Source organism: Phocoena phocoena, chromosome 4 (genome assembly GCF_963924675.1).
Source record: "Phocoena phocoena chromosome 4, mPhoPho1.1, whole genome shotgun sequence".
Classification (NCBI taxonomy): Eukaryota; Metazoa; Chordata; class Mammalia; order Artiodactyla; family Phocoenidae; genus Phocoena; species Phocoena phocoena.
Window position 1 is genome coordinate 86,945,062 of NC_089222.1, and position 18,475 is coordinate 86,963,536.

General features: G+C 35.3%; 1 protein-coding gene across 1 annotated transcript in view; it reads left to right on the forward strand.

Annotated features, from left to right (window-relative positions):
- Positions 1-379: 379 nt before the first annotated feature.
- Positions 380-18,475, forward strand: part of CD200R1 (CD200 receptor 1) — a 31,766-nt gene continuing 13,670 nt past the window's right edge. Inside the window, exon 1 of the mRNA XM_065876029.1 lies at positions 380-446. Within this exon, the coding sequence (XP_065732101.1) occupies positions 380-446 (67 nt within the window). The remainder of the gene's footprint in view (positions 447-18,475) is intronic.

An 18,475-nucleotide genomic window follows, 5' to 3' on the forward strand; every position in this document is an offset into this window, starting at 1 on the left:
AATCAGTTTATCTTGGGCACGTTCAATGCCTTACTGTAAAGTTTATCTGTGTACAGCAGAAGTGAGAAGAGGACCAATGAGCTGAAAGATAACTCAATCAATCCACTTCCTCCGTCTTTGCTTCAGTGCTTCATACAGGAAATCTATTGCTGTGTCAAGTTCCAGAGAAGTTTCTTCTGTTCCAAGTTACTAATCAGGCTGAAACACATAGAGTTGACGGAAGGGGCTATGAGGAAAGAAGTATCGTCGTGCTGCTAATGGGCTAAGAGGATCCAGCACGGAGAAGTGGACGAGAGAGAGCCTCACCATGTCCATAGCTCCTTTTACACCTGTGTGGAGGAACAGTGCTGAGTGAAGGGCAGAAAGTAAGAAAACAGAAATGCCCTGCACTTGGATAACTTCTGATCTTCAGCTACTACTGATTTTGACTCTCTTCTTAGTTGCAGGTGGGTTTGAATTCTCTTTGGGAGGGTGACAGGAGAATGACTGGTGAGAAACCTGGTCTAAGCTTTTCCTGAGCTTTCTTTGCCTTTTTTATGGAGCAGAGCATGATAAATGCAATCTGAGATATGGGGGATGGGGTTTCCATCTAAATTTACTTCACTTTATTATTCTTATTTTCCTCTTTGTCTTACTTATTTTATTTTGTGTCCTACTACACTCTACATATCTCTATAATTTGCCCCACTGCCCATTTCCTTATTCCCCCTCCCTCTTTTTTGAGCGAGACAGAATAAATTAATTTCTAGTAGCAATCCAAGTCACCTGAAAAAAGTGGCGCTATTTTCGTCTCCCCCTCTTAAAAAACTTAAATAATAATCCCAACCTATTTATGTCCATATTGTTAACAGTATAAATTAGGAAAGTTTATTGCTTTCTTGTCACTTTCGATGACCAGGCACTTTAAAAAATATAATACGTTCCGATGTTTGGTGGTGCGTCTGAGATGTAGGTCTGTATTTATCTTTAACATGTGTGGGCTGTCAGAGACAGTTTCTGGGTTAGAAGACACGTTCTTCAACACCTAGGTTCCTGCAGGAGTTGTGGAGAACTTGGGGCTCTTGAGGGGCTGTCCGGGTTTCACTATAGAGGGCTGGTAGGAGTGGGAGGGAGTTTTCAGGTTTCACTTGTAGTAGGTGGAAGCAGCTGCAAGGAAACATTTGGTTTTAAATTTTATAGTTTGGCAATTGAAGGAAGAAAAGTATTTTTTCTCATATAAATGACTTTAAAATACTATCTTCCAGCAAAACATCTGTTTTTCTGCATGTTAATCTTACTGGTGAGCACATGTGAAGTAACTATACTGTATTACTGTACTTTTCTATGGAGCATGTTCACATACTTTTTCTCCTCTGCTCTGCACAGCAACCCAGTGAAGCAGGCATAGAAGACATTTCTCCATCTTACAAAGGTAGAAACTGAGGCATAGAGAGGTGAAATGATTTGTCCAAGGTTACACTACTAGTATATGACAGTCATACCCAGTAATAATATACATCTGTAAGCATCATTAAACATTTGAATAGGCAATTTTCCTCAATACTTAGTCATTATGCTTTTCACTAACAACTGCCACTAAGCCAATACTTAGCTATAAACTGAATGGAGTATTTACTCACTTAAAAAAAAAATCAATTGATCTGAATCTTTCAATAGTTGAGGTCTTGCTGTAGAAAGTTCTTAAAGAAACCTGTGCAGGACCCAACTTGGCAGGGAATGTCAGCTAGACAATGAGCTATTTATGTCAAGTTGCACTATGAGTTTTGGGTAAAAGAAAAAAGATCAAGATTAAAACATAATCAATAATTTTGAATTTAATGCTTTAAAGGTTTGGATTTTAAAACTATTTCTAACCACAACTAGGCAATACTACAAATATCAAATCTCTGAAGTCTGTGCTTCTATAATTATAATGTTATCAGAATGTTTAGGATAAAGATATGGAAAAACAAATTACTTTATGTGCAGTGATTTCGCATGATAAATTCACCATGAAATAATTCAGAATAATGATACGCAAAGCACTTGGGGTATGAGTTTATAACTTTATCACTAATATTTTGTTATTAATGCTGCCAAACAGAAATAACTCACTTTATTATAAAAGACAAACTCACAAAGGAGAAAGAGAGATAATGACTTCACTGTAAACAACATACTATTTTTAAAAATCCACTTACTTTTTTTTTACTTATTTGCTTATAAATTCAAGCAGTGTGGTAGTTGATAGACAAAGTTGATAGGCAAGATTTATTAAGAAAATACCTGAGAGGGAAAAATAAAAACAATGCTAATCATCCACTGCAGAGTAAAGCTCTCCAACCCTGTGTCTAGTCCCCTTCCCTCAAACTCCCTTTACCCCACACCACTTCTTTTTTACTTTATTCTATTGTCTTCTAGATTTTTTTCTTGTGTTCAAATTATATTTTGACGTCCCCATCAAAATCTTTTATAAAAGACTCTATCTTTTATAACAATATATAATCTCACAGATATTGAGATTATGAGTTACTGAAAAGGAATCCTCCACCTTTTTTCTTCTTTGGGCTAATTTTGACCATTTGTTATTATCTCCCAGTAGGGGGCAGGCAGTAACAAGAAGAGGAGATAAAAATCAAGGCAGGGCTGTTTGGTAGCTTCAGCAGGTTTGCAAAAAACCGAAAAAGAGATTAAAAGCAATTGAGAAAAAGAAGGTGTTTGTCCTCATTAATTTCAGTCTTCTCTTCCTTTTCTAATTTGTGATAGCTGTGAATTTACACATTATAGTTATTTTTAGGTGTGGTTTCCTCTAAACATCCATGCTTAAACAATTAATAAATGAACCAAAAGTCTTTACATAGAGTCTTGTATATAGAGTGTGTGTCTGTGTGTGTGTGTGGGGGGGGGGGATAGGGCCTAAAAATTGTTAGCAATCTAAATTAGAGAGATCAAGCTAAGATGAAACAAACGGAGAACACTTTCAATCATTCAGTCTTGAAATTGTGTATGAATCTAGTAAAAATCCAAAGATAGGAGAAATTATGGTGGGTTGGACTTATTGAAGCCTTTATGGAAGAGATGGGTCTTGAATGATAGGTTTGGATAGGTGCGGAAAGGCAGAGATAGAAAGTGGGAGGAGGAGTCGTGTAGCATGGTCAAAGGCAAAGTTGTTCAGGGAGAAAAAGAACTCTTAGCTTGATGGATCAGAGATTGTTTGTTATATGACTGCAGGAAATAAGGCTGAATTTCAGGGGTCCTTGATCTCTAAACAAAGAAACTTGGATACTGTACACTAGTCAGGAAAATAATATAATAAAACAATATTTTGGAGAAAAATGTGGCATCGGTATCTCACTGAGTGGGAGTGGCACTTGGTAAAGCTTTATTTTGAAGCAGGGGCAAGAGCTCCTACCCTTGAGTTTACATTTTAGGAAGGCCCATGACATTACTGAGAGGCATTGGCAGCTGAGAAGGGAAGTTTCTTTGTGGAGGAAGATGTTAAATTCAGTATAGAGAGGGCAAACACATAGGATGAAAATCCCTATGAGTACTTGGAAGTATAGCACATCCAGAATTTGTGGATGGAGGATCCCACAAAGAGAGTACACATGAAGAGATAAAAATAATAGAATAAACTCTAGAGATTTTTGGATTTGGGTCCTAGGAGTGATAATTATTTCTTCCTCTCTATAACAGAGAGTAAGATCTGAGAAGAGATGGGAAGGGAGACAATCTGCCATATAATTGGAATGCTTCACTTTAAATAAGAGGACAGACACTCTTCTGAAATTTCAGAGTAAGATGAGAAGTTGGATGTAAGGACACTAATAGGTTGAGGATAGAAATAAGGAAATGGGAACAAATGAGAGTCCACAGTAGATAAATTCCCTCCCAATAAAGTCATGAGTATTTCAGTTAATGGTGCTAGTTAATAAGATAATTCAGTTTTCATTTGGTTTTATGTTGTATCTGAATAGTGATTAAAATATAGTAACTTTTAATATATACTTTTGCCTCTTCCCCCTTGTTGTCATCAACACACATTTGATAATTCCTAAATGGGATTAGGGAGCAGATCTGTGGTTATGAAATGACTTTGGACTGTGTGATGCTAATTGCTCCTAAGAATCAAACCATTACTTTTTTTATATAGTTATAAACATTAAAAGTTGAGTTTTGAGCAGAGAATGTTTATTAGCGAGCACCCTTGGAAGAAACAGCTGGAAAGTAGGACAAGGGAGCAGAGGGAGAAGTCCATCAGCAATCTTAACTATGACCCTCATCTGACCCCTCATGGGGGTCTCTAGAGTTACAGTGGCTCCAGAGAGACTCTGCATTGAATCAAAATGGCTGGGGCTTTATACCTCCAAATTAGTCAACGGATGTGGGCTGCCCTGGGAAAAGTCTGACTGTGCGTGAGATAACTGAGGTGATCTCCGAAGATGCTGAGAACTGAAGGCTGGCTGCTGACAGTGCTCCTATAGCAGCAGGAGCAGAAACTCATTCCTCGAATAGGATTCGGGTACACATACTATCTCCATCGTAGCTGCCATTTCCAGGGCTCTTCATTCCTTCCTGAATTTCTGAGTTTCTGTCTGGTGCTATTTCCCTTCAACCTAAATAATTTCTATTATCATCACTAGTAGTGTAGTTCTGCTGGTGAGGAGTTCTCTTAGTTTCATTTTATCTGAATATGCTTCATTCTTGCATATTTATTCTTGCATATTTTTGCTGGATGTAGAATTCTGGTTGACCTTTTTTTCTTTCAGCACTTTAAAAATGTTGTTTCACTATTTCTGATGAGAAGTTGGCAGACTCAAAACATTGTTCCTCTGACTATAATGAGTCATTTTTTTTCTGGCCGCTTTAAAGATCTTCTCCTTATTGTCAGTTTCACCACATATAATGTGTCTATGTATAGTTATTTTCATATTTTCCTGCTTGAGGATTACTGAGATTCTTGAATCTGTAAATTTATGCTTTTCAGCAAATTCAGGGAAATTTTTTTTTTTTTGCGGTACACAGGCCTCTCACTGTTGTGGCCTCTCCCGTTGCGGAGCACAGGCTATGGACACGCAGGCTCAGCGGCCATGGCTCACGGGCCCAGCCGCTCCGCGGCATGTGGGATCTTCCCGGACCGGGGCACGAACCCGTGTCCTCTGCATCGGCAGGCGGACTCTCAACCACTGCGCCACCAGGGAAGCCCCAGGGAAATTTTTAATCACTGTTTTCTTCAAATATTTTATCTATCAACTTTCTAAGCTACTTCATTGCAGGTCCCTATAGCTATTATAGATTGTTCTTTTCAGTTTTTTTTTTCTCTCTGCTCTTCAGATTGGATAACTTCTATTGATATATTTTTAAGTTTGCTAGCAATTTCCTCTCTCACTTCTCTTAAAGCCATCCACTGAATATTTTATTTCAGATATTGTATTTTTCAATTTTAGAGTTTCCATTTATTTTGTAACTTGTCTCTTTTCATTCTGTTGAGATTTTTTGTTTTTTCATTCATTGTGAGTCTATTTTCTTTTATATCACTGAGCATAGCTTAATATTTACTTTATGGTCCTTTTCTGATAATTGCAGTATCTGTGTCAATTTGAGGTTGATTTCCCTTTAATGTATTTTTTTTCTTCTAAGAATGGGCCACATTTCCCTGGTTCTCTGTAGGGTGAGTAATTTTGTTTAGATTGTGAATATTACATCTTAGAGGCTATATTCTGTTATATTACTTTGTTGATTTTTTTTCCCCAGAAAACATTTACCTTGGTGGAACTCAAACTAAAAACTCTCTCAGACAGTATTTTATTTCATTATTTTTTTAAAAAAATTTATTTATTTAGGTTGCACCAGGTCTTAGTTGTGGCACACGGGATGTTTGTTGTGGCACGTGGACTTCTTAGCTGCAGCATGTGAACTTTTAGCTGCGGCATGTGAAATCTTAGTTGTGGCATGCATGCAGGATCTAGTTCCCTGACCAGGCTTTGAACCCGGGCCCTCTGCATTGTAGCATAGAGCCCTACCCACTGGGCCACCAGGGAAGTCTGATCTCTTGGACAGTATTTTACATCTCGCTGCTTTTACTTTTAGCTAGTTGGCTTCAAGTGTGCCCTGCCATGTGGGGCTTGGGGTCAGCCAGAGAGGTGGGTACAGTTTATACACAGAATTTAGAACTCTAGCTCTCTGCCTCTCTCAATTTCAAGAGACCAAGGTTGCCCTGAAATTTATCTTCTTGTTCTTCAGAGAACTGTGGGTTTTCTATTAGAGTTTTAGCTGTCCAGTGTCATGCCAACTGCAGCCTTTCCTGGGACCAGAAGTGGTAAATATGGGAAACTTTCTTTCTTTCAAGGATTGATACTTCTCAAGAATCTTTCTCCTTTTTCTACTTGCCAGTGGCTTCAAATAGTTGTTTTTCTATTTTGTCCAGAATTTGTGGTTGTTATGTGTGGAAGCTTACTTGTCCATAAACGAAGTAGAACTTTCTTCAAATCTATGTCTTTTTAATATCATTGTGTTTTTACCAAGTGATATTGATTTGGTTGGTTGTATTATCTTGGACATTTAGATCGAATGTATTATATTATTAAATGCCTTTTTGTTTTCTAAATTTCATCCATGCCTTGACTATTTTGGTGCTTTTCATTTTTCTCAAGAAAATCTCACTCCCCTTTCCCTCGTTTTCTAGATTCTTATATATCTCTGTATTGGACTTAAAGATCCGTCACGAGATATAATTCTAACCGCTAGCTATGTCATCTTTAAGAAATTACTTGCCCCCCCTTTAAACAGTAATTTCCTCATTTGTGAAATAAAGGAGATGCATGACACTGTTGAGGAGTATTGAGTTTTCAGACAGGAAGGATTTTAGAAACTTTCAAATTAAATGCTTTCATTTTATACATGGGCAAATAAAGCTCAGAAATGTTTAAGGAGTTCCTAAAGACATTACCCAACTTTTTAGTGGACGAGCTGAGCTTGGAAATCCTCCATAGCACCAAAAAATAGAGGGGAAAGTGGATGTGCCAAGTATATGTGGGAGAATCTATGGTTTTTTAGATGTGATGTACTTGAAGTAACAGCAAGCATTCAAGTGAAGAGAAATAGCAGCTTAAGGGTTGAGATTTTTGTTTAGGAAAAATAAGTCAAGGCTAGCATGTGGGCTAGTTTTTCTGTCAGTCAATAAGTAAGTGGGTGTCTGCCATGTGTCAGACACTATGCTTCATGCTGCAGATACTTGAATAAGACAGACATTGATCCTGCTCCCATGGACCTTAGAATCTGGTAAGAAAGGTAGATATTAACTAAATCATTGCAAATAATTAAACAATATGAAATGTGTAAAGAGAAGTATAGGGTGGCATGGAAATGTGTAATTGGTAAGTCTGATCTGGTCTGAGGGTCAGGGAAGACTGCCCTGTGGAAATGAGGTTTAAGATGAAGATGAGCAGAAAATAGCTAGGCAAGGAGGGTTGAGGGGATGAACATTCCAGAGAGTCAAACAGCCTGTAGGAGGGCAGAGGGAGCTAAACTGTGACTGAAGTGGTAAAACAAGGAGAAAGCAACTGTGTTGAGGCCCAATTCAAATTCTGGAGGTGGGAAAGGATGGTGAGAGAAGGTGTAAAGGGAGAGAGGAGCAGGCGAGACTTGGGGCAATACCTTTATTAAGGTGGCTGAGGAGACAGGCAGGCTTGCAAATGAGGAGACAGATAGAGAGAAGCACAGGGTACTGGTAGAGGTGAAGGAAGGGGTTTTAGAGGGAGAGGAAAATAATAGCATCAAAGTATGCCAAGCAACTCAGGAACATAAGCACTGAAGAAAGGTCTAAAGTTTGACTGTAAAGGGCCTGGTGACCTTCAAAATTGTGGTTTGAATGGAAGGGTATAAGAGCCACAAATTGCTGACATAGAGGATGGAGTGGGTGGGGGGGAAACTGAGACTGTGGGCTTAGACCGCTAATTCTATGTTAATTTTCTATCAACATAGGGGGAGCCTGAGTGTGTTCAAACTGTGTCATTGGAGAACAGTCAGTAATTCGGTAAAGATATTTTCCCAAACAGGGTGTTCGCATATGCAGTTTTAAATTGTTTAGTGATTTCTTTTCTTTGTCCTTGCCATTTTGTTACTTTACCATGAAATACTATGCCATCTTTCCCTACAATTTATCTATTACATAATATGGGAGTATCTGGTTATAGGATTTATTTTTGTGGTATTGACAATTTTTGAAAAAATGTTCAAGTAGCAAATAGTGGTAGATTCAAAATTATTAAATCTAGTTGTTTTTATTCTCCAAAATATCATTCTATCTGCCTTTTATTGGCTCTCTCCTACATGTTACCCAGAGGTTGTTCTAAGCCAGTAATTTTAAGCTAGTTGCTGGACAGAGTCACCCGCAGGGCCTAAAATATTAAAGATACAGTGATGGCATCCTAAGCCTACTTAATCAGACCTTTCAGGGCATCTGGACTTTCACAAATCTTTGCAGGTTATTCTGATGGGAGCTAGGATTAAGAACACTGTTTTAGGTCTTTCTTCATTACCCAAACTATCCCTGTTGTCCCAGATCTACAGGCTGCTATAGATCAGATTCTGCTCACCTTCAGATTTACCCAACACCCAATGTGGACTTTAACTTCCGCAAATGATAAGGTTTCTGAGGGCTAACGCCTTGCCTTATTCATTCTACCATCCCCAGAGCTCTGCACAGCTACCTGAAGCTCAGTACGTATACTCAGAAAACGTCTGTCAACGTAAACTTCCTCAAAATGTCTCTTGTATCTGTAACCACTCTTGCCCTTTATGCTTCTCTCTCAGAAACCAAGTGTCAGTCTTCAAAAGCAAGCCTCCACTTTGCGTTTGTCTCATCTCCTCCCACTACCTTTAGGATCCTGCTTTACCAGTTAGCCTCCTTCATTCTTGTAACTTCTAGTGTTCCCTCTTTCTGTCTACAAATATGCTATGCTCTCCTCTCTTCTTAAATACCCTCTCAGTCCTCATAGTTCCAGATATTGCCCCATATCTCTCTTTCAGGTTGGACATGAAAGGATAAAGCCACGGTCCCATTCTCCCATATCTCCCATACCTTCAAGGTCAAACTTCTTGAAAGAGCAAGTCTACATTTGTTGACAATTGCTTCTGCTTGGCCCCTTGCAATCTGTTCTACCCCTCCCTCTGTACTATAACACTACTTTCTTACAGCTCCTAAATGTCTCTGATGACCTCGTTAGCAAACCATAAAGCCTCTTAGTCCTTACTTTAAGACTTTTCATACACGATTTGACCTTGAGTATTTCTGTCTTGAAATCTCTTTCCCTGGCTTCAAGACACTGAATTTACTTTCTACTTTTCCTCATCATTTCTGCTAACTTCACTTCCTCCAACAGATCCCTAATTTTAAATGTTTTCAAGACTCTGGCTGTGGCCTCTTCTCTAATTTCCACAACAGAGACAGCAATTTGGCAGCCCATGGGCTGGATCTGGCTTGAAGAGACTTTTGACTGGTTCATGTAATATTTTTAAAAATTTGAATTTGTTGCCAATATTTTTAAATTGGGAAATTTTACCCAAAAACCCTGAGATAGTGTCTGGGGTTGCTGTGAGGATTAAGCTAAATGATATATATAAAACACTTAATACTGTGTCTGAATTTTACAAACATTAAAAAAAATCGTATCAATAATTATTTTGCAGTTTCCAAAACTCTTTCATAGATATTATTTTATAACTTATTTAATTGGCCCCTACAGACAGACTTTTTGGTTGTTTCTAGTTTTTTTTTTTCTTGGAATTAAAAACTACGCTGGAATTAATATCCTAGAACATAAGGCATACCTTGGAGATATTGTGGGTTCAGTTCCAGACCACCACAATAAAGTGAATATTGCAATAAAGTGAGTCATACAAACTTTTTGGTTTCCCAGTGCATATAAAAGTTATGTCTACACTATACTGTAGTCTATTAAGTGTGCAATAATATTATGTCTAAAAAACAATGTACATACCTTAATTTAAAAACGTTATTACTAAAAAATGTTAACCATCATCTGACAACACAGGGTTGCCACAAAACTTCAATTTGTAAAAATCTTAGTAAAGTGAAGCACAGTAAAAGGAGGTATGTCTGTATCTTTGTATATTTGATATGCATATATATTCCTGATCTGTCCACTGAACACACTGACCCTTGTGATCACTGATACACATTTGTACAACATCTTCCATGAGCTAGGGAACAAATCTGTCTTCATTAACTAGTTTTGGACTATGTGATGGTAACTGCCTCAAAAAAATTAGCCCAACAATATGGCTTTCATTAATACTGTGTCCTAATAAAATGATGCAGACTTTGTGACTATTGTCACACACACAAAAATTATTCCCAGAAATATGGTTTTTATTATCATTGTATCCTATCCATATTTCTTTTCCAAATGGCTAATTAGTTCTCCTAGTATCATTTATCAGTGATATAAATAATCATCCTTCCCCTTACGAATTTAAATGACCACTGTTATCAGATACTAAATTCCCATATGTGTAGATAAAGCAGCTGAGGTTCAGAGAGTAATCTGTGCAAAATTACAGGGGTAATAAATGGAAGAGCCAAAATGTTAGTTGATTTTCTTACTCTAATTTTGGTGTTTTTTTCTATTTTTGTCTCTGCTAAAACTTTGGGTTTTTACCCAATATTTTGTTTACTGAACACCTAATTAGGTGTTGTCTGCTACTAAATTAATGTATTTTAAAACATAAATCACTTTCACACTGTAAGAACACGAAATATATGTTGTGATACCAGGATCAATTGTTGACATTATTATGTTAAAAAAAGTAAGTATTCTTGTGTTTCTTTGTACTTATTTTAATTTTCTTGTATAGTGACATATATAATATATATTGCAGAGTATGATATATGTGCATTTTAAAGAACAATTATACAGTGAATATCTATGTAAATTAAGACATAGACTGTTGCCAATTCTTCCTCAATTATAGCTCCCAAACTTTGCTCTAAAGGTAGCCATTATCTTTTGGGATAGTCATTCTCTTTGGTGTATAATCATTCCCTGTTTTTTTTTACATTTTACCATGTACATATGTAGTCCCTAACAATAAAATTTATTTTGCCTTTTTTTTTGGTATTGTGCATAAATGGAATCATGCTATGTATATTATTTTATAACTACATTTATTTACTCAATATTATGTTTGAGATTTAACTAGATTTAAGTATGTAGCTGCTGTTCATTAATATAACTAATTTTTATCATAAAGTTTCAGATGTTTGCAGAATAGTTTTTTTTCCCCCGGAAAAATTCTGGTGCAGAAATAACAAATATGACTTAAAATAAAAAATTTCTTACTTAACATTTCAGTTTCTTTCCTTTTTGGAGGCAAGGATCATGTTGATTGAAATATTAAGCTATGAGACAGATGAAGGAGATAGTTTTAATTTTAAAAGGCATGTTTCATTTTATATTGCCAAAATGGCAAACATTTATTTTTTTTTTTCTCTTCTCTTTCCGTAGGAAAATACATTTGTCTCAGGGAAAAAATCCTGAAATCATTATGGGAGACTAGATTTATAGCAAAAGCTGAAACTATCTTTTTTTTAGCCCTGGTCTTTCTTCAGATCCTAGTATATTCCCTCCAGATACATGTTCTCTGCACATAAAATTACTTTTATTTGGAATATTCTCCTCTCATTCTCTTTCTTATTATCAGCTTCTTGTTCATTGGGCCATGTATTAATCACCTATCGCTGCATAATAAATTACCCCCTAACAAATATTTATATTCTCACAGTGAGCCAGCAGTGAGTGAGAGAAAACACCAGGACAGAAGCCACAGTCTTTTTATAACTTAATCTTGGCAGTGACATTCTATCACTTCTGCTGTATTCTATTTGTTAGAAGTGAGTTAGTAAATCCAGCCCACACTCAAGAGAAGGGGATTTTACAAAGACACGAATACCAGGAAGAGGGAACAGTAGGCGTCATCTTAGAGGCTGCCTACCATGCCTCAGTACTAGGATAAGTTACTCAGGTACACTTTATGTACTTTTCATTTACTGCTATTGCAATTTCACATAATTATTTGATTATTTGGTTAATGTGTATTGTCCCCATTAGATTGAAAGCTCCATGATAAATGGGCATTTATTGAGTGCCTAGCTATTGTAACTGAATAAATAAATATTATTAATGCAGCTTCCAGCTTCCCTCCACCAGTCCAAAAGCTCTTATATATGTGATAGGTGGTCACTAAGATACCCTCTCAATGAACACTAGTGAAAGAAGGCAGAAAAAAACCTATTTCCTTTCTTCCAAAATTTCTTGGAAAATTAGTACATTACTTTTCAGGTAGCTTTAGTAGAGAAAAAGATCACATGAGTCTGTTATTCCAACCATTCCTGTTTGCTATTTAGAAAATAAAATTGGGGGGGAAATTGGCTATGCTTTCAATTATTCTTACAGGGGTGAGAGTACTTTTAAATTATATATCAGAAAAAAAATTGTAAATTAGGATCCCTTCCCCCAAAGTTACAAAGTTTATGGATTTTCTGGCCAATTATCATGGACTTCCACTAGTTCCCAACATGAAAATCATTGCATTAGAAGCAGAAATAGAATTAGACTATTTGGATGACAATTCATCTTATTTTCAGGACCTCTGAAGAAAACAATTCAATGTCTCTTCTTGCTTGAATCCATTCATAACTCTAAAAACTGTTGGGAAATAATACTTTTATGTCTAACCTATATCCACAATATGCAGTTTTATATAACACAGTACAAACTTACTAACTAAAATGTTAAGCTTGATATTTTAAGCTTTCTGAAGCCAAAAAGTTATAGTAAAGTTTTCTATACTGTATTTACTTCACCATACTGGTGATTAGAAAAAGTTATGTGCTCAGTATAGCTAAATAAAATTCTTCTGGCAATGTAATTTTAATATTCTTTGTGTGATTAAGATCTCAGTCTCAGAGTTGCATTTATTTTAAATGAAACTTGAATCTTTAGAAGAGATGTACGGTTTCCTTTTTACTGGGTTTAAAACCTCAGTTTGTAATGTTCATTGGATACCTTTCACTAGTTATTCCTTACTTATTAAGTAAGGATGACAGTCTGTGTTTTGCAGAGGAGAGAACTAGAGTAAATAAATTCATTTAATTATTTATAATGATTCAGGGAAGAAGCAGAGTAAGAAGTAAAACTCATATCCCTCATATTTTCCTGCCATTGCTTAATCCAAAATCGTCCAGTTCTGTATTTATTATGATAACTTGCAGAGTTTTGAAGTCTGAGAGCTTGAAACACCAAATATTTTCCTTGTGTAAAATATCAGAATATTCCCACAGATTTCAGTGTATTGAAATATATTCAATATATTTGTATTCTATGTTCCTTTTCTAAAAGAGTTGATAGTAAGTTCATTAAATAACAATAAAGATGACAAGATGCAAAGACCATAATAAGCAATAAGAATGACTTTTAATTAGTTCAATACTAGCATAGAAGCCTCAAGTTTTGGAGAGAAATATCAGAAGAAATGTAAAAATAAAGCTATTCTACATTATTCTCTTTTACAGCTATATGGTAATTTTATTAGAGCATAGCCAGATACTTTAAGCTACAGTTTTGCTTCAATTTTAGAATTCTTTTAGCTTAAAATTCATTTGATCAGACTCCTTACTGCTTGTTTGTATTCTCCCAAAACCTTGCCAATGAATGAAAGGGCAGAAAAATCTTTAATTTTTTGTTTTCCATCTTCATACATTAGAAATAATAATCTAAGGCACTATGCTATTTAAGTATGGCATAATCTATGTTCTATTTTGGTTAATAACAGTTACTGAATCAGAGGTTTTTATCGAGAATGGTGAAATTATCAGAAATGCCTATCTCTAACTTTTTTAGTCAGTAGAGCCCAGCAGAGCACAGGATTTTACAATAGATAAAAACTGTTAAGTAGCGCAAAAAAACCACGTGCTGTTTCTGAGAGCCTTTTTCACTCACTGGAGGAAGCCTTTGGAGTATGGGTTTGCACAGTCAATGCCTATACAGTGTCTACTGTGTGGGTGGTATATGCTTGCTCAGGCATATGACAAGGACGATTTGGGAAAGAAAACTCAAAGTGAGTGCTCAAAGTGACTAAGAGGTTTCATTAGTAGTCAAATCACAAAACATCTTACTTCTACTGATGATTTTGACTTAGATGGAAAAGGGTTTTTTTTAAACAGTATTTTCAGTGCCAAGGTTTTTCATTTGTATTTTCTTTTTTGTTTATTTGTGTAGAAGCATGTTCTAATATTATGTATGTTATAACCTGATGTTTCTGATATTATTTTAAATTAAATCTAGGGATAATTTATGTACGGTTAACTGCGTCCATTTAAAAGGTACATTATGATGAGGTTTGACAGTTGTATATATCTGTGATCATCATCGCAAACAAGATACAAAACATTTCTATCATTCCCAAAATATTCCTCCATGTATATTGGTAGTCCATCCTTGTCTTCATTCCCATATCTTCAGGCAACCACTGATCTGCCGTTTGTCACCATAAATTAGTTAGCATTTTACATTAGTAGTACTCTTTTGTGTAGTGTGTAGTGTACTCTTTTGTGTCTGCCTTATTTCACTCAAGGGAATGATTTTGAGATTCATCAATGTTGTGTGTATTCCTTTTCATTGCTGAATAGTATCCCATCGTATGGATAACTAATTTATCTATTTGCTGACTGGCATTTGGGTTGTTTCTAGCTTCTGGTTATTTGTGAATAAAGCTGCTATGAACATTCATGCACAAGTCTTTGTGTGGACATATGTTTTTATTTCTCCTGGGTAAATACTTAGGATTGGAATGGTGAGGTTATAAATGGGCATATGTTTGACTTTTGAAAAAACTGCCAGAAATTTTCTAGTGCAGTTATACTTTTTTACATTCCCATTTATAATGTGTGAGAGTTCCAATTGCTTCACATTCTTGCCAATATATATTATCAGTCTTTTTAACTTTAGCCATACTTATAGGTGTGTAATCACTATCTCACTGTGATTTAAGTCTGTATTTCCTCTACAATTACTAATGTTGAACATCTTTTTGTGTATTTATTGGCAATTTGAATATATTATTGGTGAAGTGTCTGTTCAAGTCATTTGCCTGTTTTTTAATATTGATTTTTAAAATTATTGAATTGTAAAAGTTCTTCACATATTCTACATAGCAGTCTTTTGTTAAATACATGTATTATAAATACTTTCTCCTAATCTGTGGTTTCCCTTTTCATTTTCTTAATGCTCTTTTTCAAAGACCAAAAGTTTTAAATTTTGATAATGTCCAGTTTATCAAATTTTATTTCATGGTTTGTTATTTTGTATTATAAGAAATCTTTGTATATGCCAAAGTCACAGAGATTATCTCCTATGTTTTCTTCTAGAAGTATTACAGTCTCAGCTTTTTACATTTAAGTCAATAATCAAATTTAAGGTAATTTTTTGTATATATTATTAAGTAGTGGTTAAATTTTTTTTTCGTCTTACATACGGGTATCTAGCTGTTCCACCATCTGTCGTATAAAAGACTTTTCTTTTCCTTTTAAATTGCCTTAACATTTTTGGTGATAATCAATAGACCACAAATGTGTGAGTTTATTTCCAGACTCTCTATTCCGCTCTATTGAAGTATGTGCCTATCCTTTAGCCAATGCCAATCTGCCTTGATCAGTGCAGCTTCAGAGTAAAGCTTGAAATTAGGTGATATGAGTCTCCCAGTCTTATTCATTTATTAACTGTTGCTTTGGCTATTCTAGGTTTGCACTCCCATAAATATTTCAGCTTCTTAATTTTCACAGAAAAGGCCACTAGATTTTAATTAAAACTGTGTTGAATCTGTAGACCAATTTGAGGAGAGTTGACCCCTTGAGTTTTTCCATCCAAGAACAAGGTATCTATCTCCATCTATATAGGTATTCTTTCATTTATCTTAGTAATATATTTTATAGTTTTCAGTGTATAAGCCTTGTGCATCTTTTGTTAAATTTATTCCTAAGTTTTTTCTTTTGCATTACTATAAATAGAATTGATGTAAAAATTTTATTTTCTAATTATGTGTTGCTAGTATATAAAAATATAATTGTTTTAAAACATTATTAGCATTTTAATACCATGACCTTGCTAATTTCAATTAATTCTAGGAGCTGTTTTATAGATTTGTGACAATCATGTCATCTGCAAATAAAGACAGTTTTATGTTTCTGTTTCTGATCTATATGCCTTTTTTTCCTCTTGCTTTATTGCAATCGCTAGAACCTGTAGTACAAAATTAAAAAGAAGTAAGAGCAGAAATTCTTGCTTTGTTCTTGATTTTAGAGGGGAAATAGTTCATTATTAGTATGATGTTAGCTATAGGATTTTCATAGATGCTCTTTAACTGTTTGAGGAAGTTTATTTCTATTCCTAGAGTTTTAAAAATCATGAATGAGTGGTGAGTTCTGTCAAACGCTTTTTCTACATCTGCTGAAATGATCATGTTTTTTCTCCCTTATTATGTTAATGTGGTCAGTTTCATTGATTTTTGAGTATTCAATCAACATGCATTCTTGAGAGAAACCTTATATGATCATGTTGTATTACAAGTGCTAGATTTGCTTTGCTAATACGTTGTGAAAATTTTTTGTGTCTTAAAGTTTATAAGGGTTACTGCTCCATCGTTCTTCTTATTTGTAATGTGTTTGCCTGGTTTTGGTGAACAGTGTATTCTACACTCATAAAATGTGTAGGGAAGTGTTCCCTCCTTGTGTGTTTTCTGAAGAGGGTTTGTGTGTAGAACTGGTATTACTTCTTTATTAAATGTTTGCTTAAATTTTTCAGTGTAGCCAATCTGATGGGGAGATTTTTATCAACAAATTTAATTTCTTTAATAAGTATAAGGTTCTTCAGATTATCAGTTTAATCCCAAATGAGGTTTGAAAGCTGTGTCTTTCAATGAATTTGTCCATTTCATCTGTTACTGAATTTGATTAGCATAGTTAATATTTACTTGTTATTCTTTTCATGAATGTAGTATCTATGTTAACGTCCCTTCTTTCATTCCTGATATTTGTGTTCTGTTTTTTTCTTGATAAATATGGCTATTGGTTTATAAATACTGAAGAACTTTTCAAAGAACCAGCTTTTTTTTTTTTTTTTTTTTGTCACGCCATGGCTTGCAGGATCTCAGTTCCCCAACCACGGACTGAATCCGGCTCCCGGTTGTGAAAGCACCAAGTCCTAACCACAGGACCACCAGGGAACTCCCAAAGAACCAGCTTTTGATTTTGCTTGTTTTCTGTTTTGTTGATTTCTGCTCTTCTTTTTATTATTTTCTTCTTTCTCTTTTGTTTTTAGCTTCTTTAAGTGGATTTTAGATATTTCTTATTTTGTAATTAATATTTAAAGCTATTAATTTTTCTGTAAGCATTGCTTTAGCTGCATATCACAAAATGTGATACTGTATACACTTTTATCTGTCTCTCTTCTTTCATTAACAATATGCCCTGGAGATCACTCCATAATAGTAATATAAAGATATCTCTCATTCTTTTTAGGAGTTTCATTATACTTCATTTTGTGGATGTCCCATAATTTAGACAACTAGTTCCTTATGGGTGGCTATTTGGGTTATTTCTAAAAGTCTTGCTATTACAATGACGAGTCTTCTGTATATATATTTTTTCATACTGTTGCCTGCATATCTTTGGGATAGATTCTGAGAAGTGATATGGCTGCATCCAAAGGAAAATGCATATGTAACTTTGCTATTTACTGTCATATTTTCCGTTATCGAATCGGTAACATTTTACATTCCCACCAGCAGTATATTGGCATGCCTATCTCTCTACAGTTGTGCAAACAGAGTATGTTGTCAAACTTTTGGGTTTTGACGATCTTATTGGTGAGAAATGGCATTTCTGCATAGTTTTAATTTGTGTTTCTTTTACCATAAATGATGCTGTGCTTCTTTCTAAATGACTAAGAGACATGTATACTTATTTTTCTGTAAACTAACTGTCCATATCTTTAGTCCAGCTTGCTATAGGGTTGTTGACCTTTATTTTTAACCCACCTTAAGCCAGCCACCTGCCAGGGAGCTGCGCAAATCACTCTTTTAAGCACTGAGGATGAAGAATGAACAACATAGATGAAAATCCCTGCCCTCCTGGAGCTTACAATCTTGTGAGGGAGTGGTGGGTTTGGCCCATGAATTTTGGCAATTGTCTCAAATCTTCCTCCTTAGCTTAACTATTCCCATTCATATCCAGCATTCATAATGCTTGTATCCATGGGCCATTATAATCCTGATTTTATGGACTTGCCTTTTAATGTGCTCTTTCAGACGGTTGTCTATCAGTATTTCTACAGAAACATGGCTTGGACTACCTTCTCCAACTCCCTCAATTTGGGTTAATTTGGGTAGTGTATTTATCCTTGTGTATTTCTTAGGATCC